Here is a 26,172-nt window from a genome sequence, read left to right as displayed (position 1 = left end):
GTGAGGCTGCTCTGATTGGTCCTGGCAAAAGTTTGGTCTCTTTTTACAAAAAGAGGGTGATAGGATACAAAATGAGATGAGGCCTAGGCCTAGGTTTCTCTTTTGTTTCTATGGTTTTTATACTACCGAGGCTCCCATTCCGACGACGGGGAATGATACAAAGCATGGGAATCTATGAAAGTTCCAATACTGGGGCAAGTGAAAGTAAGCGTCCTTTAAGTCCAACGCTACCATCCAGTCTCCGGGGTCCAGGGCAGCGAAGACCTGAGCCAAAGTCAGCATCTTGAACTTCTCCTTCCGGAGGAAGCCGTTGACGTTCCGCAGGTCCAAGATAGGGTGTAGGCCCCCTTTGCCCTTCTTGGGTACCAGAAAGTAGTGGGAGTAGCAACCACACCCTACTTCTGGCCCAGGAACGCGCTCGAAGGCCCTCTTGGCCAAGAGGGCCGTGACTTCCTCTTGCAGAAGTTGCAAGTGGTACCCCGACACGCGGTGGAATTGCGGTGGCATGGCTGGAGGGGTAGCCTCGAAGGGAAGCGAGTAGCCCCTTCGGACGATTTGCAGCACCCACCTGTCCGACGTGACAGTGCGCCAGTGGAAGAGGTGATGGCGAACCCTGCCTCCCACTGGCGTCACATGGGCCTGAAAACACGGACTAGGAAGGTTTTGAGGCAGGTGCTGTGGAGGGAGGTGTGGACTGGCCTTGCCGTTGGCCCCGACCGCCGCCACGGCGGTTTCCACAGCCGCCACCGCGCTGTTGAACATTCTGCGGTGCGTGGCTGGCAGCACGTGTGGGGACGCCCCTTCCGTGGCCACGAAAGGAGCGAAAGGCACCAGATTGCTGGCGTGTGGCCGAGAGGCCCAAGGACTTGGCCGTAGCCCTGGAGTCCTAAAACCTTCCAGCGCATGGTCTGCCTTGTCGCCAAAGAGGCGACGGCCATCGAACGGCATGTCCAGAAGAGTGGCCTGGACATCGGCCGAAAAGTTGTCGGACCACAACCAGGCGTGGCGTCGAACCGCCACCGTCGTTGCCATCGCCCTGCCCAGTGAGTCAGTGGTATCCAGCCCACACCGGATGGAATATCGCGCTGCATCTCGGCCCCTCACAAGGGCTTGGGCGAGTTTAGCCTGGACCTCCTCCGGGGATTGTGGCAGCACGTCCGCGACAGTGTCCCAAAGGGTGTGGGTGTAGCGGCCCAAGAGACAAGCGGTATTGACAGACCGCAGCACCAAACTCAGGGACGAGAACACTTTCTTCCCAAATTGTTCATATCTCTTGGATTCCCGATCGGGCGGAGCCGTCGGGAATGCGGTCTGGGAAGTGGAGGCCTGGATGACCAGGCTCTCGGGGGTGGGGTGGGTGGACAAAAAGCAAGGGTCACCAGGGGCCGGGCAGTAGCGTCTGGCCACGTTCCTATCCACAGGCGGACCTGTGGCGGGCTTGGACCAAGTGCCCACAAGAACGTCACACAAGGCCTCGTTAAACTGAGCAGAGACTCACTGGAGCTTGCCTGCGGTTTAAGGACCTCAGTGAGGAGGTTAGTCACGGCCGCGACGGGGAGCTCAAGTTTAAGGCCTTGGCTGCCCTCGTCAACACTACACTATAAGCAGCCCCCCTCCTCCATAGCCAAGGTGGGAGGGGAGACAAATCCAGTGTCTAGCGAAGCGTCAATACCACTGGCCTCCCCAAGCTCATATGTCCAGTCCTCTTGAGACTGGCACTCCTGTGCCAGAGGGTCCTCAGACCCCTCCCAGTCACCCTCGTCACCCGCCTCCTGTAAAACAGGGTCAACAGACGGGGCCTCCTCATGGAAATAAAAATCTCCAAAGGCCGTCGGAAGCGGCGCCCAACGGCGCCAGACGATGGGCACCATTCCGTTGACAGACACAAAATCCCTTCCACTTCATCCTGTGGGTTTTGTTTGTGCTCTCTGCCCTAGCCTTCAATAGGATGCTTCTGCATTCCTGCGAAATATTCAGATGTTGGAACTCACAGTGCTCAGGAGAAAGGCTGCTAAGGGCAAGGATTTCGGGTCCGGATGGAGCACTTGTCCCTGGGACATTGTCAGGAGCGATGGTATCGGCTGGAGGCGAATAGGTTGCGCTTCTGACAGCAGCAGAAGTTAAGCGAGCCAGTGCTGTCTGGGCCACCAAGGGCTATCAGGATCAGCCTGCACGGTTCGTTCTTTATTTTCCTGAGAACCCTTGGCAGGAGGGGAATCGGAGGAAAAGCGTAGGCAAAGACGTCGAACCATGCCATCGAAAATGCATCCCCCCCAGGATCTCCCCATGGGAAGCCAGCTTGCGAAGAACCGGCATTTCCTGTTCTCCCTTGTGGCGAAGAGGTCCACCGTTGGTTTGCCTCATGTCCGAAAAATGCTGTCCAGGATTTCCTGGTCCAAATCCCACTCATGGCAGGAAGTTTTGAGCCTGCTGAGAGGATCTGCTTTGGTGTCTGATTCCCTGGTAGGTGTTCTACAGACATGGATATTTCTGGTTGTAGAACCCATTTCCATATGTTCTGCGCTTCTTGGGAGAGAGATCTTGTGCCTCCCTGCTTGTTTAAGTAGTGCATCGCAGTCGTGTTGTCTGTTCTTATCAACACGGACGAACCTATGATTCGTGGCAGGAAAGCCAGCAACGCGAGGCGCACTGCCCTTAGTTCCAGCAAGTTCATGTGTAGTTGTTGTTCTTCCAACTTCCATCGAGCGCTGACCTGCAGGTCCTGCAGAAATGCCCCACATCCTTCGAGGGACACATCTTTAGTTATTACCGACGGGGCTGGAGCTGTGAGAAATTACTCCTTGAGAGAAGTTTTGCTGTTGTGTCCACCACGCTGCTGCTTGAAGCATGACCGGTGTCACTCGCACCACATCCTCGAAGGATCCCTTTGCTGGACGCCATTGGAGGTCGAGCTGTTCTTGTAACGGCCGCATTCTTAACCTGCAGTGAGGCACGAGGGGAATACAAGATGACATTATCCAGGATGTATGTCATTACAACGCATGCCTTTACGACGCAAGTTTTACAACGCAAGTCGTTACAACTACTTGCGTTGGGGGGTGCTGTATAGTGAATATTTTAATTTACTATTCCAACTTCAGGCCCCGTGGATGGTAGGGAAGGTGTTGGATAGTAAATTAAAACTATTCCCTATCCTAGAGCTCCCCCCAGCGCAATGCGTTGTAATGACTTGCGTTGAAATGGTTGCGTGGTAATGGTAGTGCGTTGTAACAGTTGCGTTGTAAAGGATGTTTCCCCATTTTCCCAGCAACTATTTGTATCTGCGTACTGAAAGATACCTTCTTTTTAGAAATCTCTGGAAGTGGGCACTATTTTCTGTTGTCTTTCTGAGGAGGGGAACGCTTTGTTTTTCTCCGTGTTTAAGACTGCTCCCAGAAAAGTTATCTGTTTCTTTGGTTGAAGGGATGTTTTTTCTCTCGTGCAGAGTCAATCCCAGCTTGGTGAACAAGTCTATGCACGCCCCGTTGATGCTCTGGCTAGTGCTTCTGTTGGTGCCTTGACTAACCAGTCGTCTAGGTAAGGAAAAACCTGGTTTTTGTTTCCTTAACCGCATGCGTGCGGGCGGAATTCCGCTCGCACGCTGAGATTTTTAAAACCGCACTTTACATGACGAGCTGGGCTCGTCATGAGCGTGCGAGGAGGCTACCTCATGACGAGCCCAGCTCGTCATGAGCGTGGAAGGGGTTAAAACAGCCGCCACTGGAGCCAGGCATTTTGTGAACACTCTTGGGGCTGATTTGAGGCCAAAAGGCAGTACCTTGAATTGGTAATGTTCCCCAGCCACCATGAAACGAAGGTGCTGCCGGTGTGCAGGATGGATTGGGACATGAAAGTACGCGTCTTGTAAGTCCAAGGTGGTCATAGGATCCCCCGGATTTAAAAGTAGGATGTCCTGTAGAGAAATCATCCGGAATGACTTTTTTGAGATAGGGATTCAGGGATCTGAGATCCAGTATAGGACGCCATTGTAGGATGTTTACCCTGACTAGAAGAAAAAGAAAAAAAATCGGGAGTAAAATCCTTCTCCTTTAAGAATTTGGTACCGGTTCTATTGCTCCCTTTCGGAGCATTGTCCGAAGCTCCTTCCAGATTTGATGCAAATGATTGACCTTGTGATGCATCGGTGGCGTCTGAGGAGGTGTCTGAAGAAATTCTAGAGTGTGGCCGAATCGAATAATGTTGAGGACTCAACAGTCCGTGGTTATTATTTGCCAATTGTGAAGAAAAATGGAAATCTTTCCACTCAGGGGAACATACGATCTCAGTGTATCCGGTGTGATCAGCATTCGCAGGTTGTCATGGTCGTCGGGCGTCCTTACCCTGACTACCTCCTACCTCTTGGAGCAGATTTGGTATTACCTCCTGATTGTTGCTGTGTGTACTGCTGGCGGTAGGGTTGAGAAGTGGAGGTATAAGAAGAATATCTCCCTTGCTGATATCCTCCTCTGTATAATGTTTGGCCCCTACCCTTAGAGCCACGAAAAGGAACCTTTCTGTATTGCAGAGTTCCCAAAGCTTTGGCAGTATCCGTGTCTTTCTTGATACTCTGCAGCGAGTCATCCACTTATTTGCCGAATAAGTCTTCACCGTTGAGATGAAGATCCAAGATTTTATTTTGGGCCTCCAGTCTGAATGCCGTAGCCCTTAACCACCCTTGTCTGCGCAGTACCGCCGCCCCTCCTAGAGACCTGAAAGCTGTAGTCGCTATATCCATAGCGCAGTCTGATTTCTGCCAAAGTCCTTTACCCCTCTAGAAGAATCTTTCTGGCTTCTCCGCATCCGGCACGTGGTTAATAGAAGGTGACAGGTCGCACCAAATTTGCCAGTCGTACCTTTCCAGGATGGCTAGAGCATTTGCTGCCTTTACTAACAGAGCTGACATCGAGGAAAATCTCTTCTCTGCGTTGTCCAGCCTTCTTCCTTCTCTGTCGGGGATGTTGCAATCGGAGCGGACGGGTTTACTTGATTTCTGCTGCGCTGCTTGTGTAATCAACTAATCTGGTTTGGGGTGACCCAAAGGCAGGCTGGGGCATTTGCCGGCGCTTTATACTTTTTGTCTAATCTCACGAGTACTGGGGGGGGTCACTGTAGCTAATCACCTGTAGGCCTTCCTCCCAAATATGACTCTCAATCGGCAAAGATCGAACCGATTTGCGATAGGTTTCTTTAAAGTCATAAGAAGCATTCAGCTTTATCCTCCGTCATGGAAAGCGAGAATCTTTTAGTGGCCCTTTCCATCAGGTTATGAAACCCCCCAATGTCCTCTGGTGGGGAATCCACGGGTTTCGGTGAAGGGGACAAGGTGAAGGAATGAGGTAATCGTCCCACTCCTTGCTAGGATCCGTAATCTCCCCATCCTCATGTTCCTCATCAGTAGTGTCAGGATCCCGCTGAGGTCTTGATGGCGGAGACTTAGGCAAAGGCTCTGGTAAGATCTCTCGTCTGCGTACCGGCATACCCGGTATAGAGCTTGGCCGAGGTGTAACGTGAGGGATTTCCTTAGTCGTTTGAGGTGTAGGATATCTTCTTCTATAATCTTCCAGCATGGATTGAAGATCTCTCAACAACGGAGAGGGCACACTTGTCATCTCTGCTCGTTGTTCCTGGTGGTGGTGATGTTGGGGATGACTCAAAAACCTCATACTCCTCTTGTGAGTCTTCTTCCTGGTACTTAACCTTTAGTTGAGTTGGGCAGCTAGCATATCCGAAAGGACCACCATCATCCTCTTCCTCCGAATCTTCCTCCTCCAGAAGGTGAGAAGGAACCAATGGTGATACCTTACTTGGCGACGTAACTTCTGGCGTTATTGTTCTTTTCCAGGCCAAAAAACGTTTCTCCGGTGTGGTCGACGAAATCATCAGTCGACGCTATCGTAGACGTTGTCGTCACCGGCACCATGGTCGATGTGGTAGTCTGCGACCCCTTTGACGACATGGTCGTCACTGCTTCCGTCGTCGATGGCATTACAGCCTTTACCTCAGTTTTTGTCGACGACGATTGTGTTTTCGTAGATGACGCAGATTTTTTCACCTCAGAGGGTGTAGAAAAAGATTTTTTGTTGGTAATTTTTACCTTTGGAGGAGATCGATGGCTCTGATGAAGTCTTCTTAGCCTGTTTCTCCTCTGAAGCATGACCCTTCTCCTTAGACTTTCCTGAAGGAGATTGATGGACTGCGACCTGAAGACCCTGGTGTGGTCTTTTTAGTTTTTTTTTTCAGGCCTATCACCTGAGGTATGAGCCTGTGGAGATCGGATCCTCTTGCGATCTCCTGGATGTTGTTGACTCCTCACTGTCACTTGAGAGGATCTCCTTCCTGGCCTTCACATTCTGGAGCCAGAGTAGAAGCCTTCCTCCACGATCTCTCAATGTCTCATTGGAGAAAGTACAACAAATCTTACACTCCTTCGCATGATGATCTGGGTAAAGGCAATATATACAGTCTTCATGAGGATCATCTGTATAAAGCCTTTTCTTAGAGCAGGTGGCACAAGCTCTAAATAGGTTTTTCTTCTCCTTGTCAGCCATGGTAGAAGAAATAGAGAAGTTTCCAAAAACTCAATCTAGAAAAAGGGGAACCCCCAAATTCCAGTCAAAGAGTATAAAATGAAGATTTCGAGCAGAGCTCAAAGGAGACTCCCTAGCACAACGTGCGGTAGAAAATCTGAGGGGAAGAGGTTCTCTCAGGAGTGTTCTAGAGGGTGAGGACAGCTGATTGGTTCAGGGAAAAGTTTGGGCCTTTTTTACATAACGAAGGCTATGGGTTGCAAAAGGAAAATGGGCCTAGGCCTCTTTTCAGTTTGATATACTGCTATGCATTGCTTTTTTATGTACTGGAGACTCCCGTCTCGACGACGAGGAATAATTCAGGCATGTGAATCTCTGAAAGTTCCAATACTGGAGTAAGATATAGTACCAAACTAGGAATTGGATAACTATGTAAGTGTGGTAGGCCAGAGTAGAGGGGAGAAGGTATGGGGGTACGGTGGGGCTAGGGAGGGAGATAGGAGAGAAGATAACTTGTAGGGGTATGAGGTGAATAAAAGTGAACAGGCGGAAGGAAGATAGCGGTAAATGTGGGGTCAGGTATGATGAAGAGAGGAACCTGGTAACATAAGGGACAGGTTATGAAACACCTGGGAGGTAACGGGATTAAGGACCCCAATATTTGAGGAGAAGGTGTCGTTCAAGATCTTTTTTGAAGCTGAAGTATGAGGGGTTGCAATGTAGATCTTTGGGGAGAGAGTTCCAAATGGTGGGTGCATTACAGGAGAAAGAGCGTGATTGGGTAGACTTCTTGCTAACCAAGGGAGAACCAGAATGAGGGCATTGGTGCTTCTCAATTCTCTGGAGCAACCTGCTTTGTGAAGTTTTTGGGAGATGCAGTGGGGTTTGAGGATGCAAGGCTTTATGCATGATGCAGGTGTTCTTGTAGATGGACATGCCATCCAAGGGGAGCCATTGGAGATCTTTGAGGATTGGGGAGATGTGATCCCACCTCTTAGCATCAGAGATAAGTCTGGCCGCGAGGTTAAGGACCAACTTGATTGGGGCTAGGTGGACTTAGAGCAAAGCATTGCCATAGTCTAATCTGGAGAGTACTAATGATTGAACAACAGATTTAACCCTTTAACCGCAGTGGAAATTCCGCAGCGGTGCGGGTGATTTATGGCGTGGGCGTGGTTCGGACGGCCCCCGGCCATCCTCCGCACACGCCCACCGTGACGTCGGACGGCCGGCGGCCGGCCGATGCACGCAAGGGGTTAAAGTCCTCAACAGGGATGAAGTTTCTGATTTTTTTGAGGTGTAGTAGTGAAAAGAGAGCTCCTTTGGCTGCGTTTTTTATGTGGGGGAAAGGCTGGGATTTTGGTCAATGCTAATTCCGAGAGATTTGACTGAGCTAGAGGTGGAAAGGGAGCAGTTGAGAGCATTGAGGTCAGAGAGCCAGTGTTGAATGGGGAGCCAATTGTTTTTAGGGGCAAAGAGAATGACTTCAGTTTTTTTAGGGTTGAGTTTCAAGTGACTGTGATGGAACCATTGTTGGATCTTAGTCAGGGTATCATTGAGGTGCAAAATGTCTGAATGGGATTTAATTTTAAAGTAAAGTTGGGTGTCGTCTGCATAGAGGTGGTAATTGATACCTGCTTTCTTTAGAATAAGGGTGAGGGGCTCCATGAAGAGTTTAAATAGAGAAGGAGAGAGAATAGACCCCTGGGGAACACCCAGGGAGACAGGCATAGGTTTAGGGAGGCAACCTCGGATTTTGATTTGTTGGGATCTGTGCTAGAAGAAGGAAGTGAACCATTCGAGAACAGGACCATTAAGGCCAAACCGAACTTTGAGGGTATTGAGTAGGGCAGAGTGGTTGACAGTATCGAAGGCAGCAGAAAGGTCAAGAAGGATGAGAAGGGAAGCCTCACCCTTGTCGAGGGAGTGATGGATATCCACAAACAATGTTGAGCACTGCAGTTTCAGTGCTACAACCCTTTCAGAAGCCGGACTGTAATACATCCAGAAGGCAAAAAGAGTCAATGTGTTTGTCTAGTTGGAGCAGGACGCATTTTTCGAGGGCTTTGGAAAGAAGAGGTAGATTAGAGATGGGGCATAGATTGTTAAGGTCGTTGGGGTCAGCTGTAGCATTTTTGAGGATGGGAGAGATTTGGCCAAGTTGGAGGGAAACAGGGACACAACCCATGGCCAGGGAGGAGATGATGATGGTAGTCCAATAAGGAGTGATGATATGCTTTAAGTCTTGAACGAGGTTGGCGGGAAGAGGGTTTGCGCTTAGTGATTATGTTGAGTACTTCTAGCTCGGTAACTGGGCTAAAATGAAGCCAAGATGCATTTTTTTTGGGCTGTGGGGAAAAATCCTGATGGGTGACCGTGAGCGGGAGATTAGCAGGATCAGGAGGGGGCGAAGGATCTAGAGGGGGCGAAGGATCTAGAGGGGGCGAAGGAGACAAAGGCAGCAAGGGTGAGAGGACAAGGAGGGGTGAGCCACTGCAGAGGGGAGGGGGAAGTTAAAGCAAAGGATGCATCAATCTTGGCAATTTTCTCAGTAAAGAAATTCGCAATTTCTTCACATTTTTCGGTGATAGCGGTCAACTTGGGGGTGGCAGAAGCAGATTGTTTTTTATAATGTTGAATAATTCCCTGGGTCTAATCTTGGCTCGATCAAGTTGAGAGCGGAAGAAGGAGGCCTTTTCACTAAGGATGTGTTTTTTGTAATTACTCAGAGGATCTGAGGAGGGCAAGGTTAGAGGGAGAGGGGTGCTGTCTCCAGGAGCGCTCGGACATTCTCAGTGCACGTCTCTCCTTGTTGAGCTCAGCATTAAACCAGGATTTGGGAGGGATTTTTTTTGCAGTTTTAATTTGGCTGGTGCAATTTGGTCATGGACCTCGATGATTGTTTTGTTGTAGTGTTCAGTGATATCGTTAGCATTTTGTGAGGGAGGAGGAAGTTGAAGTTTAGCTTTAAGTTTAGACTCTAGTTCACCTGGGGGAATAAGGTGAAGGTTTCTGGTAATTTCTGAAGGTTTTTTGGGGGAGGAGTAAAGCTGTTGATCGTGAAGAGGATGAGGTGATGGTCCAACCAGGTGATGGTCCAACCAATCAATGGGGACAGTGTGCGAGAGGGAGGCTAAATCTTTGCTAGTAATGGCATCTAGCGTATCTCCTTTGTCGTGTGCAGGAGAATGGCAAAGTTGGATTAAGTCAGTAACGTCAAGGAGGTCATTGAGGGTTAAAACCGTGGGGTCATTATTATTGTTCCAGTGAATGTTGAAGTCTGAGGAAGATGTTCTTGATGTAGGAAATAGAGGCTTGGGAAAGTAGATCAGAGTTCATCTACAAAGGGCAGAGGGTCACCAGGGGGATGATAAATATTATGTAGCCAAATTGGGGGGGGGGGGGGTGCCCTGAACTGTAAGTTCAGCTACCAGGTGTTCGAAAGTAGTTTGATCGGAGTTCTTAACAAGTGAGAGTGGGTGATCATCTTTATTAATGATGGCTAGCCCCCCCCCAATTTTGTAAAGCCTACCTTTTATCTTTTCTGAGGATAGAGTAACCAGGGGGGGGGGGGGGGGGGGGGAGCATGTCCGGAATAGATTAGGAGTGAGCCTTGAGCCAGGTTTCCGTAAGAAAGGCGATGTCAATGGCTTCACTGAGGATAGTCTCCGAGATTTCAGTTGCATGACGTGCAGCAGATCAACAGTCGATAACCATGCAGTTAAGGGGTTTGGGGTTGATAACAGGAGTAGATTGAGAGTGGACAGAGGTGAGTTGCGGGGGAGGCCTAGGCGAGCGAAGGGAGATGGGGTGCGGCTTATCACCAGGATCACGGGGCTAGTGGAGTGAGGAATAGGAGGATCCGTAGTCACAGTGGGTGGTGGAGGGGGCCTGGGTGCGCCAGCGGCGGTAGGGATGAGGTTTATCTCTAGGGTCGCCGGAAAAGTGGGAAGAGGCATGTGTGCGATTCAACAGTCAAAGGGTTGGGGGGGGGGGGGTAGGAATTATTTAGGACCCCTTGGTCCAGGGAGGAAGGGTGGGTCGCGTTAGAGGGGGAATGGGAAGGCAATTACGGGGGAGTCCATCATAAAGGAAGTCATAAGGAGTGGTGCCTCTGAGGCGGGTGAGAAATGTTGGGAAGAGTGTCGCCGAATGAGATGGGATGGTTGTCAGGTTTAGTATCAGAGAGGGTGATAAAGTCTTTCCTGAGGGATGAGAGTTCCAATGACAAGATAGAGAGGTGGAGTTCAATATTAAGAAACGTTTGGGTTAAAAAGGCGGATGATAAGGAGGAAAGGGGGTCCGTGGGGATGGGGCTTTTTTTTTTAATTATCCAGGGAGTGAGGGAAAGGCGATGGGAGAGGAGGGAACCCAGGAGGCGGGATGATAGGGGTGTTCCAGATTCTGGCCTGAGGAAGGCTGGTTGTGTGAGCGCCCACAATCCCAGAGGTCTGATAATTGCGATGAGAGGACGAGGGGGTGAATGGCAGGTGAAGAGAGGAGCTCTCATCTTTCTGAGGTTGGGGATCAATAAGATAGGGTGGAATAGGTGTACCTCGTAGCACGGTTAGGGAGAAGGAGTGAGGGGATTCAGTGTGTTGGAGGGACAGAGTATGGGCATCAGACAGTGAGGGAAAGGAGGAAAGAGGTGCAAGAGAGACTTGATTGGGGTTGGGTGAGTGTCAGAGGGGGTGGAAAGGGTGGAGGTCAGTGAGGAAAAGGGGAGAGGGTTTGGTTGACTAGATAAGACGAGGAAGAGTCAAGCGAGGGAGCGGGTGTAGTAGTAGCTGTGGGATGCAAGGACTGGGATTGGGAGACTTTGAATATATCAGAGGGTTCAAGTGGAGGTGGGGTTGGAGTCAGAAGCAGCGTCGTTGTGAGGCCTTCATGTGTGTGCGGCTGCAGAAGAATGAGTAGGTGAGGAAACTAGATCGTATAGGTTGTTGAAGTGGTGTTCAAAGATGGTGAGGTGGTTTTCTGAGGCTTGAATGAGGAGATTTCCTGATTTGAAGATGGAGATGTCAATTTCTCCAGCGAAAGTGGGGGATGGAGTGGTGGATAGCTTCAGGCCGTATGGGATTTTGATTGATTTCTTTATGGGTAAGTGGCGGAGGAAGATACATTTCCATTTAGAGGGGCGTCTGGAGTAGAAGATGTAGTTGGTTTTAACAATCGATGTAAGGTTTAGGTAATTGTCTACAAATAAGGTTTCTTGGTGACGGATCCAGTTATATCCAGTACAACTCGCACACAAAACCAACCCACCCACCTAAGCACCCAAGTGGAATGGGCAACTGATTGTTGCCAATGCAATAGAAGCCAAGGGAATGTTCTACAAAATGAAAATGACAGACCTATGAGCAATGTTCCTTGCATGTTGGTGAGACGTGCTCAGATCGCCATTCTTGCAAATATCCTGACTGGGGATTACTAACTGTGGGGGTTTAGGAAGAGCACTACGTTCATTTATTAGCCACCCGCGTCTGATTGTTCCTATACTGTGTTTTCTAATCCCACACTAGATTCACCACTTGATGAACTTTGGCATTTCTCTGCATATTTCCTCAACACATTAGATTTTGATGCTATTCTGAAATAGCAGTGGCTACATTCATTCTTTGCACAATTTTTACCACCAAACTCAAAGGACACAAAAGAATTTGTCATGAGGCAACCGTGGAATACAGTTTTGCAATGAAATCAAAATTACAGTACGAACAACTCACTTTTAGCTGCTGATGGTCCACGTGAAAAGCAGGAACTGGCTCTGACAAAATCTGCATAGCTTTTTCAACGTTGATTAGGTGCTGCTGTTCAACTAAAGAATGCCTGGCCCGCGTCATGCGTAGTACACCAAGGTCTACATAAAACAAACAAGGTAAACATTTCATGGCGATGTGATTTTTTTTTTTTAAACTTTCTCACTGCAAGCATGGTTATGTACATTATTAAAAATGGTTGCGCAGCATTATTCACATATTTACACTAAAACCCCAAATGTTTGTGTAAATTTTTCTTGCCACATGATAGTACCTTCATGGGCTAGACAATTGCTGATACTTGCGATTCTTTATAGCATATTCAATGTTTTAGAGGACTTCAAAAAAGGAGACTTGCTTCGCTCCCTGGTGTGTTCTAGTACTCGTCTGCTGGGTAACCAGTATCTCCAGGGATTTAGCCTCAAGCTCTTCAGCAATCCAATTACACTAGGTCTGATTAACAGTGCTCCGAAAGGGCTGAGCTTCTCTTGCTCATGTGAAAGTCTATAGCGTACTCAATGGGTGCTTAACAGTGCTTTCCACGGTTGTGGGTTCTGTTGCCCTTGAACAACAGCATATTGTATATTCACTGGTTTCTAAACCCTCCTAAAGATGGAAACTATCCATATGAATGATATCTATTCTTACACTCTTCAAGGCTTCATTCTTATATGCAGAGACATTGCTGCACCATGTTTATATGCATTTCCAAACATAGCCCAACATCTTCCAAACAGGTCAACCAAAACCCTTTTCAACCAGACTCTCTAAAATGATGCAGAGAAATCCAATGCAAATCAGAGCACTTAGTGACTTGGGGGCGATGCATGGTGGCGGCATGGGGCTTATGAAAGTGTACAGTATTTGTTCTGTGCACCTTCCAATTACCAGGTGTGCGAAATCATAAGCCACAATGTTTTTAGAAGAATTGCATACCTGGAGAGTCAGAGGGAATTTCCATACTCTCAAAAATCATTCATTTATGGGTGTGAAGCCTTTTCTGTGGGTCTAACAGCAGTCAGAGGTTATGGGAATCAACTATTAAGGTTGCTATTTACCAATGGTGTTCTGGGGCCATGACACTATTGAATGTAACTCTGAAAACGAAGTACTCCACCTACAGCACTCAACTTTCTGGCGTAAGCAGGTTGGAGAAGAGTACTCAAAGTGGTGACCTGGGGATAGAAACTGAAACTGAACGCATTTAATAACATGAATACCGAAGAGATTTACTTGCTAAAAGAAAATGGGTAATGTAAAGGTAGTACTTTATACAGTAGGAAACATACAGAAAAACAGAGGGTCCAAGAACCAACTCCGGAAGCATTTATAGCTCCTATATGCTAGGTGTTATACATTTGAATAACAGTAGCCATACAGCCAATATTAAATAATGGAATAAATATGTGCAGCCCAGGAAAGTACTACACATCTGGCGTTCGATTAACACATATTAATGTAATTACTGCATCCCGCAGGGTTCCGACATTTGTCACGCACATTGCCTTAGCAGTCCAGCTGAAAAGTGGAAGGAAAACAAAGCTGGCAGTGCACTCACTGAAACTTCTGTATTGATATGACTACTGCGAGTATTGCTGTAGCTTTAAGGGTGTAGACTTCCAGTCAGCTTTTACTTGCAATATAGTGTTTCGCGTTTCGTTGGAGACAGGGTGTTTAGAGTGATTCAGCATATATTTTCCCAAAATCACCGATTGACACTTGCAAATACATTATTGTATGCACGATTATTGATGAATCCGCCCGCACAAACTACTTTTGTCCTGGAGATTCCATAATTTTGAACCAATTACAATTTGTCCATTAGCTGCCTTCTGGTGTATCAGGCTTCGTACCTCCTCGGCTGCCAGTTGCCGGATGCTGGGCATAAGGATGTATACACAGAGGAAGCCAACAAAACTATCTGGTTTTCAAGCAATTTTTGCTACAGTCCGAGAAGTTCAAAGCAATTGTGAGTTTTGTTTCTCGAGACAGCAGAGACATCGCGCCAGTCACTGAGGTGTGCTTTGCTTCCCCTCCCACGGGGAGGCGTAAGCTGCAGAGAAACCGGTATGAGGAAGGGCTCTTTTATAATTATTGATTTGCCACTAGTGGACTAGCCTGTAGAGACTGGTGACCTCTGACCCCTTCTGGGCTGCATGGCGTTTCCGATTCAGCTTTCATTAAAAAAAGCAGCTTCACTACAACATTTTTTTAGGTATAAATAGTTTACTCCAAAAAACAACTAGTCAGTGCGATCCAATCAAGAGTTTGGGCCTAGTATAAGAAGACCCTGTGGAAGACTCTCCAGAAATGTACGGGATTTCTTGGCTCCGTTCCATCCATCACATTTTATATCCTTCAGTGTACATGAACCAAATTCAAGCTACTTATTTTCTGGTTCACACACATCGCATTTATTGTAGGGGACTTACTCATTATAACAGACTGATATAAATCACTTTACTCTTTAAATAACGGCAGACTCTCTTAACGCAAATCTCAAAATACTGAGCAGATCGAAATCAAACCTCAAATAGAACCTATTCTGAACCAAGTGTTAGTATCATGACCAATCTGATGTAATTGGGTATAGTGCTTGCTCTAGCAGAAACCAAAACTTCCTGGGTTACATAGAAAGAAAGGAAAACGCTACTTATCTAGAATACTCAAATGCAGCTTGTAATATTGTAGATTCCCATAATCCTGCTATCTAGTGCTGGGGGTGAACATTGCAAGTGGTGTTCTTTGAAGTAAAGGTTTGTTTCAAGATAACTTGGGACCTCTTCCTCCAGTGCCTAGAATGCAGCAGCACAAGGAATCCACCTCAGATTGCTTTTACTTTTTTCCTATACGGGTGAGAATCAGTAGGTGTACTGCTACAAACCAGAAAAGTCTATGTATGCAGGTGTAGGACGACTATGGATTTGAAAGAAATGAACTGTTACAAATATACGGTAAGCTCGCATCTGGGGAGCACAGATTGCATCTGTGGACTAAAAGCTGCACATTAACTGAGTGTCCACATAATAGGATTTTGTTAAAAGCGTGCATGGTACAGAATATTGCAGGTTTACATAAAGGAAAGAAGGAAAGCCATAGTTGCTGCCTTTTTGCGGTTGGCGTGTGTACTACGGATAGCATGCAGTGTACATTCACTTTGGCATAACAGATTTGGGTACATCTAACCACCCAAGCTAGCAATACCAGACTTAGCAATCATTTTCCTTAAGGGCAACTTGCAAAAAGTTAAGCATTTTGTAGTCTCTAAAAGCGTTGGCCCTGTTCATGCAACACACAATTAATATTTTGACTTCAAGTGTGCAATGCCTTTGCAACAGTCTGAGGTTGGGAAAACAGAATGGCAACTCAATGGTTTGCATGCAAGGGAATGTGGAGACCACATTAGGAACAACACAAAGTTTGTTTTAAGGACGACTCAATCTTTGTGCACTTGAGTCACTGGCTCTACTGTTAAAGCTTTCATTCACAACTCCAAGGAAGGGAAGTGTTTTTTTTATTAAAAAAAAGGCCATCTTCCGGAATGGTGAGGGGTGTAAGGAGATGATAGGCGGTAGGGGGTTGGAGAGTAATGAGAATAATCTTTTAGGGCCTTCTATAAATTCTCCGATTACCAGTAATTGAAAATGGACTGCAAGTATTGTGCCGCAGAATACCCAAAGTACGAGTTACTTACCTTTGGTAACGATTTATCTGGTAGAGGCTATTCCAGCCGCATATTCCTTAACGTAGAATTATCCCCAGGCCCGAGACTGGATCTGGAAAATGTTCTTGGCCTCAGATCTCTGCGTGCTGGGGGCGGCACTACGTGACTCCGCCCTGACGCTGTCCGCGGGCATGACGTCAGCGAGGTTACATGAGCCCCACTCCGGTGCGCTGACATCAGTTTTCTACGGATAACTGTTCCGCGCCACAACAGTGTGCGAAAAATCAGATCAACGAAAGTAAAGAAGCGAATGGTGAGGAACAGCACCATTCAGGGACGTGCCAGGCACTGTGGCATCTAAAGTCAAAAGGGAAGAGCAGAGCACAGCTACTGCAAAGCAACCTTGCAAGCAAATACGACATTCTCCCTGGAGACAGAACAAAACAGGTGAAAAATGTTGCAGCAGATGAAAGAAGCCTGCAACAGTGAAGGACAAGAAGGCCAGAAGAGTACAAACAATTACCCTAAGACGACACCATCAAGAAGAGTCGCATCCGCTGTAAAGAGCTAAGTGCTGAGGCACAGCCACGAGACCCCAAATCAGAGGACTACACAGGAGTCAGAAATTTCAAGCAATGAAAAAGGGAGAAAAGTATGAGTAGGCCCCACACTGGAAACACCAGGGTGTAGGGGAGCATATGTACACATGAACCTACCGATCAATTACCAGAAAGGAAGGAGTGAATGTAAACAGAACAAAGCATCCCACTAGGGAGGAAGTAAAAGAGGGCACTCGCAGAAGACAAACCACCCAGAGGCAGGCGAGTGTAGAAGACCAAGCTAAGGGTCCTCGCAGAATGGGGAGGAAGGGCGGGTCGTGAAGGAATCTGCGGCTAGAATCAGCTCTACCAGATACATCGTTACCAAAGGTAAGTAACTCGTACTTCTGATGGAGACTACTAGCCGCAGATTCCTTAACATAGAATAGATACCCTAGTCATACCAAAGGGGAAGGAGGGTCTGCGAGAGGACCTCGCCAGCCTGGACTGAAGACAGGGCCCCAACGGGGGATGAGTCAAACTGACAGGGAGAAGAACCCCGTCCCCCCAGTCAAAAAAAGGGGAGGGGACGGGAATACAAGGCAAGAGGGAGCCCACCCTCACTCCGCAGGAGGAACAAGGGCAAGGTGGAAGAAGGTCAGAGCACCCACGCCCAGGTAGGGGACCAAAGATCCCCGCCACATGCCTCCAAAGGATCAAGCAATGCAGAGGAGCACAGAGGAAGAAGAGCAACCCAGAGGCTCCAAGGAGAAGGGGTATAACGAAGGCAAGCGCTATATAAGCTCAACTACATTTACATTTAACTGGGAAACACACTAAGGGAAGAGGACAGCCGAGCTTATCACAGCCAGAAGGCAACAGGCCAGACAGAAGGCGCCTGTAGGAGAGTAGGGTCTGCAATCCTATGATCACCCAGATTTTTGCTTTTTGCTGCACAGGTTTACGACTTTCCCTGGCTGTGGGCCTGCTAATCAGACCCACAGCCTAGCTGTTCTCTCTATCCAAATTGTACTCAGGTACTGAATTGGCACTGGGCCCTCTCTAAGTCCCTGTACCCAGGGCTGAGGTGCACCCAGAAGTCTCCCAGGGGCTGAAGCATGTATTGTGCCACCCCTGGACTGACTAACTAAACTGACACAACTGGCTGAACGACAGCTGGGGCAAGGTGGTGTACTCACCCTTTGCTTTAGATATAGTATACCTATATCTAACCCTAAAATGGACACACAGATCTCCTATCAGTCACTCCTATGGCAGGCCTTAACAATCCTGAAGGCAGAGTGCTTGGAATCGTGTGAGATAGTGCTCTGGCATGAGCTGAGCCTGTCTGCGGCTTTCGGGATCCATCCCTTAGCCGTTTCCATGATATCGCATACCATATACTCTTAAGTGCATTTTAATCCTCGCGGTTATATGCCAACTCTGGTATCGCTTTATCAAAACATGTCGAGTAAGGTGTCATACGAATTGGAATACTAACCCCTCGCCAATTCTGGCGACGGGGTTAGCATTCCACCCTTCTAGAGGGACACGACATGGATGTAACCTGTAACCCCGGTTAAAGTCAGACAGAGCCTTAGCATCCACAAAATGGATGCTGCCACCGAGACACAAGTCTGCCCTCCTGCTGCTGGGAGTCCTCCCAGAGCAGGAGGCAAGGACAAAGGGTTTCCTGCCAGGGGCGGTGCCAGCACCGTCCCAGACAGGGTTTTGTGTATTCTAGGTAGGCAGGGCTACAGAGGAAGGTGACTGCAAGTGGCACCCCGGTGCTCACTGTGCATAGGCCGGCCTGAACCAGTTCCAGGGACACTCCAGACCCTGAGCTGGGGAAAAGCCCGCCAAGGAAGGGGGTGTAACCACCCCCCTCCTGGTCCCACCCATAGGGCAGGACTTAGTCACGTGCCAGCCCCCTTTTCCCAGATAAAGGTAGGAGCAGGCCCCCTTCCAAATTAGATCATCTTTGGAATCAAGACACGACTTTCTACGAAAGGACATCAAGATTTCTTCTTCAAGATTCTCCCTTGTGACTAAGGAGTAGTCACCCTGCATCCGCAGGCACCACCTTAAGAACACTGCGGTCTGCTGCAAGTCCTTCCTCCGGAATCTGACTGCCCAGCTCGACGAGAACCGGCTTCCCTGGCACCTCTGACCTCTACCCACCTCTACAGCCAAGCTGAGAATCGTGGGTGCGACGAGACCTCGAGGGACCGGCCATCTTCAAGACTGCACGACTTCTTTCCAGCACGACCGCCGAGGGATCCTCTGGTGAGTGCTTTGGGGTCCGAGAAGCCCCGACCCTGAGCAGCCTCAGCACCGAAGTTCAGCCTCCCAGCATCTCCACGATCTGCGTGGGGCCCTTCTGCTTTTTGCTGCTCACCGCGTTGTTTGGCTACTAGCCCGCTGGCTTGTGGCCTTCTTAACGACGTCCAACGACATCACTGCCGCTGGTCTGGTTGCTCCAGACTGGCCCTTGCTCCCTTCCAAGAGAGGAGCACCCCGGACCCTCCTGGTCCACTCCAGACGCCATTTTAGGTCCACCGCGTGGGCTTGAATTTGCCAAGACTTGTTGCCCCAATCCTGGGTCCAGCGACGTCGACAGCATCATCCATCGTGGGACAGCTTGTACCTCCATCCTGGTCGCCGACAACGCCTCCTGGTCCGTGAGACTGCAGAGCACAGCGTCACCCACTCACCTAGTCGAGGTGACTACCATCCGGTGCCCTCCTGGTGCCACCTGACTACTGGCTAGTAGTCACGAACTTGGTCCCCTCTGCTTTCAGGTGTCATCCATCTTCGATCCAGGCTTGGATCACCCGAACAATCTTCACTGGTCGCCTGCCAGCAACTCCTTTCCATCAGGCTCCTGGTTCGTCAACGAAGAATCCCGACGTCTTTTTAGACCTATGCAGCTGCAGCCCCTGGGCTAGGTAACTTCGGCATTTCGGTGCCCCAGCATAGCCTCACTATCCAAGGGTCCAGATCCACTTTCGTTTTTGACCTACCTAGTCGGGTTCGCCCGAGAACACTAACTTTGTGAATACTAGCTTCCATAGGCTTTTTCCCGCCTTACGCGTGAGAGTTCCCACTCTGCACGTGGTGTCCCTAGGCCTCCTGCTCCTAACCTGAGTGTTCAGTATTGTAGGCCTAGCGTTTCTAAAGCCTCTGAGAATCGTTACTTACCTGCTAGTAATTCGCATTCCACTTTTGTAGTATATGGTTTTTCGTGCCCCTCGGGCATTTGTGTAAATTGTGCGACTTGAAGTATTTTTATAAGAGTTTTGTTGTGTGCTTAGCTCCCTGTCTCATAAAGAGCCAGGGTAGTCTTGTTATAAATAAATACACTGTTTATTTTCATAACAACTTGTGTGGTGTCCTTTCACTGGGTGTTCAAGGGGTAATGTGATGGTAAAACAGCTGGCTTAACACACCCTCTAGAGTCTTAGCCTTAGACTGCTCGTATCCATGCTACTAGGATAGCTGGTCTATAAGGTTGACTTACAACCAATCATCAATAAGGGTTGTTTGGACTGATATATAGTGATCACTAGAATAGTGAGCACTGCACATCAGGCCAACTTCTCACAGCGCCTCAGCAAAAAGGGCAGGCGGAAGAAGAAAGGATAGCCCAGGCCCACTGAGTAAGAACTGGCAAACACCCCTCAGGGACAGACAGCGCCCGACGAGGCACAAGGAACCCAAAGACCACCTCAACCCTAAGGGAGGAGAGGTGGAACCGAAAGCAGGGGCCCACTGGAAGAAAGCCGAACACACCCCAGCCTTAAGCAGCGAACAAAGCAAGGACAACTATCCAGCTAAGGCGCAAGGAAAGGCACAATGGTGCAGAAGAACAGCAGGTCGGCACCGGCAACACAGCCAGCAGCAGACAACACCACGGAACGGTGCACCCAGGACAAGCCAGACGCCAGTCGAAGATAGAGGCCAGCCAGGCAAAGAGGGGCCCGGACACACCCCAAGGGAGGGGCCCGCACAAAAGGCCCACGAAAGAAGTGGAACCAGGCAGAGCTACGACGCAAGGCTGCAGACAGCAGACCAGACCAGCGACACAGCGACAACAGTGAAGGACAGACTGGGGCACAATGCCAGCCATTACAAGCCATTAGCAAGTGGATCTCACCTGCGACCTACCGTGACACCACGGAGGGCAGAGGCCCCAAGGCTACCACACCTCCCCACCACATATCAGAGCTATATAATAGCTACAAGAACCCCACATAGGGCAAGGTACGTGCCAAAACATGGGAACCCTCTTAGGAAAAAACTTCCGCAGTAGAGGACAAACAGAAAAGACCTGCAGAGGGCCCGCAGACTGCTTGTCCAATCAGCCAACAACATCACACAAGTCCTAATCTCAAGCCAACACAGTTTACCAAAAACCAAACATCACAATTCGAAAAAGGGCCGGACCAGCAGCCAACAGCACCATAGTCCTAACAAGCATTTACAATGCAGTAGGTCTCGCATTAATTAAGTTTGAGCTATTGGCATTGCTAAATATTGCAACACCAATTGCAACAAATGTCTATAAATTGTAGGCCCAAAAAATTTGTATTTATTTTTGTAGCAATGGTAGCATGCTGGGCTTTAGATGAATATGTTTAAAAGTAAAGTGCGCTGTGAGGAGGACCCCCCCAGGGGCAGACTGGAAGTGTGAAAACAAGCAGACACCATCGACTGCGGCAGAAGTAAACAGCGGTCTAGTGGCCGGGCAAGCAGAGGAGGGGCCTGCGACGTCTACGTCCACACAAGAAGAATGCCAAAAAGGGATGAAGGACTACGGACCGTTGGGCAGCAGCATCGGAGGAGGCGGCGTGCGGAGGACAAGCGAGGAGAGGACTGAATCAGAGGCGAGTAAGGAGTGGAGCAAGGCGGAGGAGGACAGCATCAGAGGAGGAGCATTGTACACTGCGACCATAGCCGGCGGGCTAGTGAAGGGAGAAGAGGCCCCGGGTCCTGACGCCACGGCCCTGGACACGGGTCGTGGCTTGAGGAGAGTACCCTTCAGGGGATCGTTTTGGTGGGGGTGGTGGGGTGGTCTGGGGAAATAGGGCACTCTGGTGTGCTAGGAAGGAAGAAAGGTCCCTACACCCCCTTTTCCGCCATCACACAAGTGTTCCTGGTGAAGGTAACACAAATACTGGATAAAAGGATTGGACAGTGACCCAACCTTTGTTTTTGTTCTTTTTCCCTTCCCTACCCGAAGGCCTGAGAGAGAGCAGACCAGTGGGAGAGCCACAGAAGACTCTTACAGTCCCTACTGAAGAAGACTGGTTCCTTTTTTTTTTGTTGCCTTATAAACCCACCCGATTGAACTTTAAAATCCTAACCAGAGGATGGAACTGTGAAATCTCATAACCGTCATACAAACACCTCCTCAGGTTCTGAACTAATAAAAAAAAGCTAAGAAAACTACTTGCCCCCCCTGGTTTTTGTGCTCTCAAAATCGTACGACGGCCCACGCGGCCACATGCGCCACACTGCGATTGCTAGAATAGTGTGTGCCCAGTGAAAGCGTGCAATGACGGCTGGTGGTGAGTGCCTGGTGAAAGCGGGCACTGACGGCTGGTGGTGTGTGTGTGTGTGTGTGCCTGGTGAAAGCGTGTACTGACAGCCGGTGGTGTGAGCGCGCGCCAGGTGTACGCGTGCACTGACGGCTGGTGGTGTGTGTGCCCGCCTGGTGAAAGCGTGCACTGACGTCTGGTGGTAGCGTGCACCGACGGCTGGTGGTGTTTGTGCCCGGTGAAAGCGTGCGCTGACGGCTGGTGGTGTTTGTGCCCGGTGAAAAGCATGCACTGACGACTGATGGTGTCTGTGCGTGGTGAAAGTGTGCAGACTGTGTGGGAGTGGTTGTGTGTTTGGTTGTATGTGTGTGTGGTTGCCTGCGTGTGTGGCTGTGTGTGTGTGTGTGTGTGTGTGTGGTTGTGTGTATCCTGCTCGTGATGCAGAGTGGGAATAAAGCATGATTGTTAAACAACCGACGGGCTGATTAATCAGAATCCCCCCCCCACTCCCCACGCCTTCTACCGTTCCATAGAACGAAGGGGCGGGGCAGACATAACACATGGTGGGGTGGAAGTGAGGTATGAACTATCAATATATTTACATAATCATGAGTTATCGGGAGAGCTGAGGGTGCAAGCCAGCGCCGAGAAAGGCCTGGCAGGGTCTTGGAAACTGACGGGAAATCCCGATGGCAAGTGAGCGGGAGGTGCAAATCCCGCATGTGTCGAGGGGTGGTTGTGCGAATACGTGTGAAAAGCCGAAGAAAATCGTATCTAAAACCATGAAATATCGTCAGGACCCTACGGTGCCTGGAATGGGGCTGCTGAACAACAAAACTCAGCTCTGATCCAGTCGCGAATAGCTCAGGACACCCCTGTGGGAAAAGTGAGTTTCCCAGGAGACTGTTGGCGCTCCCTGTTCCACTATCTTCTCTCTTTCATCAGTGTGATCATACAATGCTGAAATTCATGGCTCTCGACTGCAGCAATCAGACGGCTGAACTGCCCCGTAAGCAAGCTTTGTCAATCTAAGAACTTTACAAATATTAAATGAAAGGACAACAGCTTAAACATTATTAATGTGAATTAGTAATTTGCTGCTCACTATAGTATACCATGTTTTGTGGCAGTGGTGGAATTCATTCATAAGTTCTACATGTACTCTCTTCCTGGAGTGAGAACGTGAACAGCTTCTCAGTGCTAACACCGGAGATGGAACTTTAAGGCAAGCTCCCGTACTGAGAGGTACACTCTGTGGGACAGCGGTGAGATTTGGGAGACCAGAACCCTAATCAGCATACCAGAGTGTTCAATCAGGTCAGGATAGCAAGGTGCACCATATGGCACTCGCTCTGTCACACCAACCCCTGCGAGTGCAGAGAAGCATGCGGCGCTACAATACACACAACTGGAAGTCGATTTCCTTTCTAAAAAGAGCCCGGGCACAAGTCCTGACCACAATATGCTGCAAAAAAAGTATTACAAATAGATCAGAAAACAACGCACATGCCTGAAGCGTGTCCCAATGAAAATGAAAGGATTAGTGAATAAATAAACAAAATGTATTCTAGACCCTCGTTTGTATTTCAAGGCTTAGGGGGCTTACCAATGGGGAAACAAACAGTGTCTTGCACACGTGTAACAAATATAATTGTTATTCTCCCATGATACGGCAATCCGCACAATGAAGGTTTGGTACTATGAATTCCCAATTCTGACATGTTTTCCGGTAGCCCTATACAACAGAGGGCATCTTGTGAATTTCTCCCTTGCCCATCAATACCGAACGCTGAACAAAACACTGCTTCCCTGCGAAATGGATCCCCCCCAAAAAAGCCCGCGAGTGGTGCGCGCACCACTGCGAGGCACATGTCTTCAAATATCGCGCCCGTGTCTGGGCACGATAATTGAAGACATAGGGGCTTTGGTGCGCGTAACAGACACCAATAGGCCGTGGGCGGAGCAACGCGACTGCCAATGGCCTATTGCGTGTTCTGTTACAAAACACGCACTCCAAGCCATATCCGAGAGGATCATAGGAAATTAACACGCACAAGTGTGCTCATTTCCAGGGTTCATTCCTGAAACCCAGTCAAAAGGACTCTCGCTGCGCAGTGTAACGTTAGGCGCGAGACCTAAAAGGGGCTCAAAGGCGCATTAATCACAACTGAACACCTCCCAAATCCTGACCAACCCACAGGTCACTGAGGGGGAGGGGGAGGAGGGGGAGGAGGGGGAGGAGGAGGAGGAGGACGATGCCGCAGGAACATGGAACAAAAGAGCGCCATCAAAAGGAAGGTCCAACAGCAGTTCCCAAACGTTCACCGGGAACACACTATCCCAAAGCCAGGCATGTCGACGCAGGGCGACCACCGTAGCCATGGCCCGACCAAGCACCTCCGATATGTCCAGAGCGGAACGAAGAATAAATGTCGCCAGCTCCTGGCATCCAATACGTGGTGCCTCAGATGAACACAGGCACCCTCTTGAGAAAACGGCTGAAAGAAGGGAATCCGGCGAATCCCACAATCAAGAAGTGGCCCTGGCCAAAACACAGTGTTCAGTGCCCAAAAAGACCCACTGGTGGAGGCAAAGATATTGCACCCCCAGGAATCAAGCAGCGGTCCTCCCGCGACAGGGAAGACCACATCGACAGCAGGGAGGGAAAAGCAGTCTGCAAAAGAGGGTTCCCGGTAGAGGGAAAGACACACAGGATCACTCGGCGCAGGATGGTGGTGGTGCAGAAGGTGTTGGGGCACCGGGTCCCCCGTGGCGGGACGACCCCCAAGCCCCCAAAAGAGAAGAATGGAGCGAAGCCTTGAAGGGAAGCAGCAGCTCCCTTCCACCAGAGCCCTGATGGAGGACCTCCAGAAGGTGATCCGTGGGGAAATGGGCAGCCGATTACCCATGCGCAAAATTCCAGCAGCCATGGAAACAGCGTGAGCGAAGGAGGCACCCGCCTCCGTAGGGCCCAGCAGCGGAGAAAGCAGCTCCTCTGTGGGTGACGGATGCAAGCTAAGGCGCCCGTCCCCCAGGCCAACTGGAGGGAGGAAAGGCCAAGTCCAGAAAGGAGGAAGGGGGGTTGAGAAGTGTGGAACCTGCTGCGTCTCCGGGGAAGACCTCGGCCCCGGTGACGGCGAAGAGCCACCCTTATACGATGTTGGGGGAAAAGCCATGACTTGGCGGCCCGTCTCTGGAGAGGACGAAACAGCAAGCGCCAACCCTCTGGAGAAAAGGAGGCGGCCGAATAAGAGTCAAAGACCAGACGCCGGCCTGGCGCCGTAGAGTTCGTGAACGGAGTCAGGTCAACATCGACCGGCGCCGAAGGAGACGCCGGAACGACCTCCGCCACAACGCACGGCACGGGTGACCAAAGCTGGGTCGGCTAAATAACGGCACCGAAAAGGAGTCGATTCCACCTCCGATGAGGCAGCTGCCTGCGTGTAGGGACGAAGGGATGCCGGGGACACACCACGACCCCCAGCCAGCCCCTGCAGCACCGCCAGGGCAAGCAGCCGCCGGCACCTGAGCGGAGTCACCTCATACAAGGCCGCCGCCTGCCCGAGGGGGCTCGGGGACACGCCTGAGCCCCGGCAACCTCCTGCGCCACCACAGGGACCCCCACGGGTGTTTGAGGCCGAGGCCCGAAGGAGGGGACCCCGCAGGGCCACACCCCAACAGCACCACATCCTCCAAACCTGGATCCGCACCAGCCGGTGCCACCGCAGAAGTCCCCGCACGCAGCAAGGGATCTGCAGACGTCCCAGGAAGAGAAGGAGAAGCCTACAAGGCCTGCAAAGTCGCCGCATAGGCCTCAATCTGGGCTCTAGTCACCCCCACGCCGGTTAACGCCGGATAGGGTGACAACACACGGGCCGCACCACCTGCAGAGAGTCTACGCCCCCAACGGGCCGGAAACTAGCCCTCGGGGACACACTACGACACTTACCTACAGGCGAGCGACGCTCTCGAAGCCTGGGAGAAGGACGATGCCTAAGATTGAGGTTCTTGAAGCCATTCACTGGGGTACTGACGCCGACCTAGACATGTGCGCCGAAAGGAGTTTCATCCGGCGCTTCTGCCGAGACTTCGGTTTCATCTGCTGACACGCCTCACAATCTGTAGAATCGTGGAGCTCCCCTA

The 26,172-nt window shown here is 49.9% G+C and overlaps 1 protein-coding gene across 2 annotated transcripts in view; it reads right to left on the bottom strand.

Moving 5' to 3' along the window:
• The window catches only part of ATAD2 (ATPase family AAA domain containing 2), a 558,187-nt gene that overhangs the window by 77,912 nt on the left and 454,103 nt on the right, over positions 1-26,172 (bottom strand). For both annotated transcript variants that reach the window (XM_078686807.1, XM_078686808.1), the window contains exon 26: positions 12,254-12,387. In XM_078686807.1, the coding sequence (XP_078542933.1) occupies positions 12,254-12,387 (134 nt within the window). The remainder of the gene's footprint in view (positions 1-12,253; positions 12,388-26,172) is intronic.

Source organism: Lissotriton helveticus, chromosome 4_1 (genome assembly GCF_964261635.1).
Source record: "Lissotriton helveticus chromosome 4_1, aLisHel1.1, whole genome shotgun sequence".
Classification (NCBI taxonomy): domain Eukaryota; kingdom Metazoa; phylum Chordata; class Amphibia; order Caudata; family Salamandridae; genus Lissotriton; species Lissotriton helveticus.
This window is presented reverse-complemented; position numbering and strand designations above follow the sequence as displayed.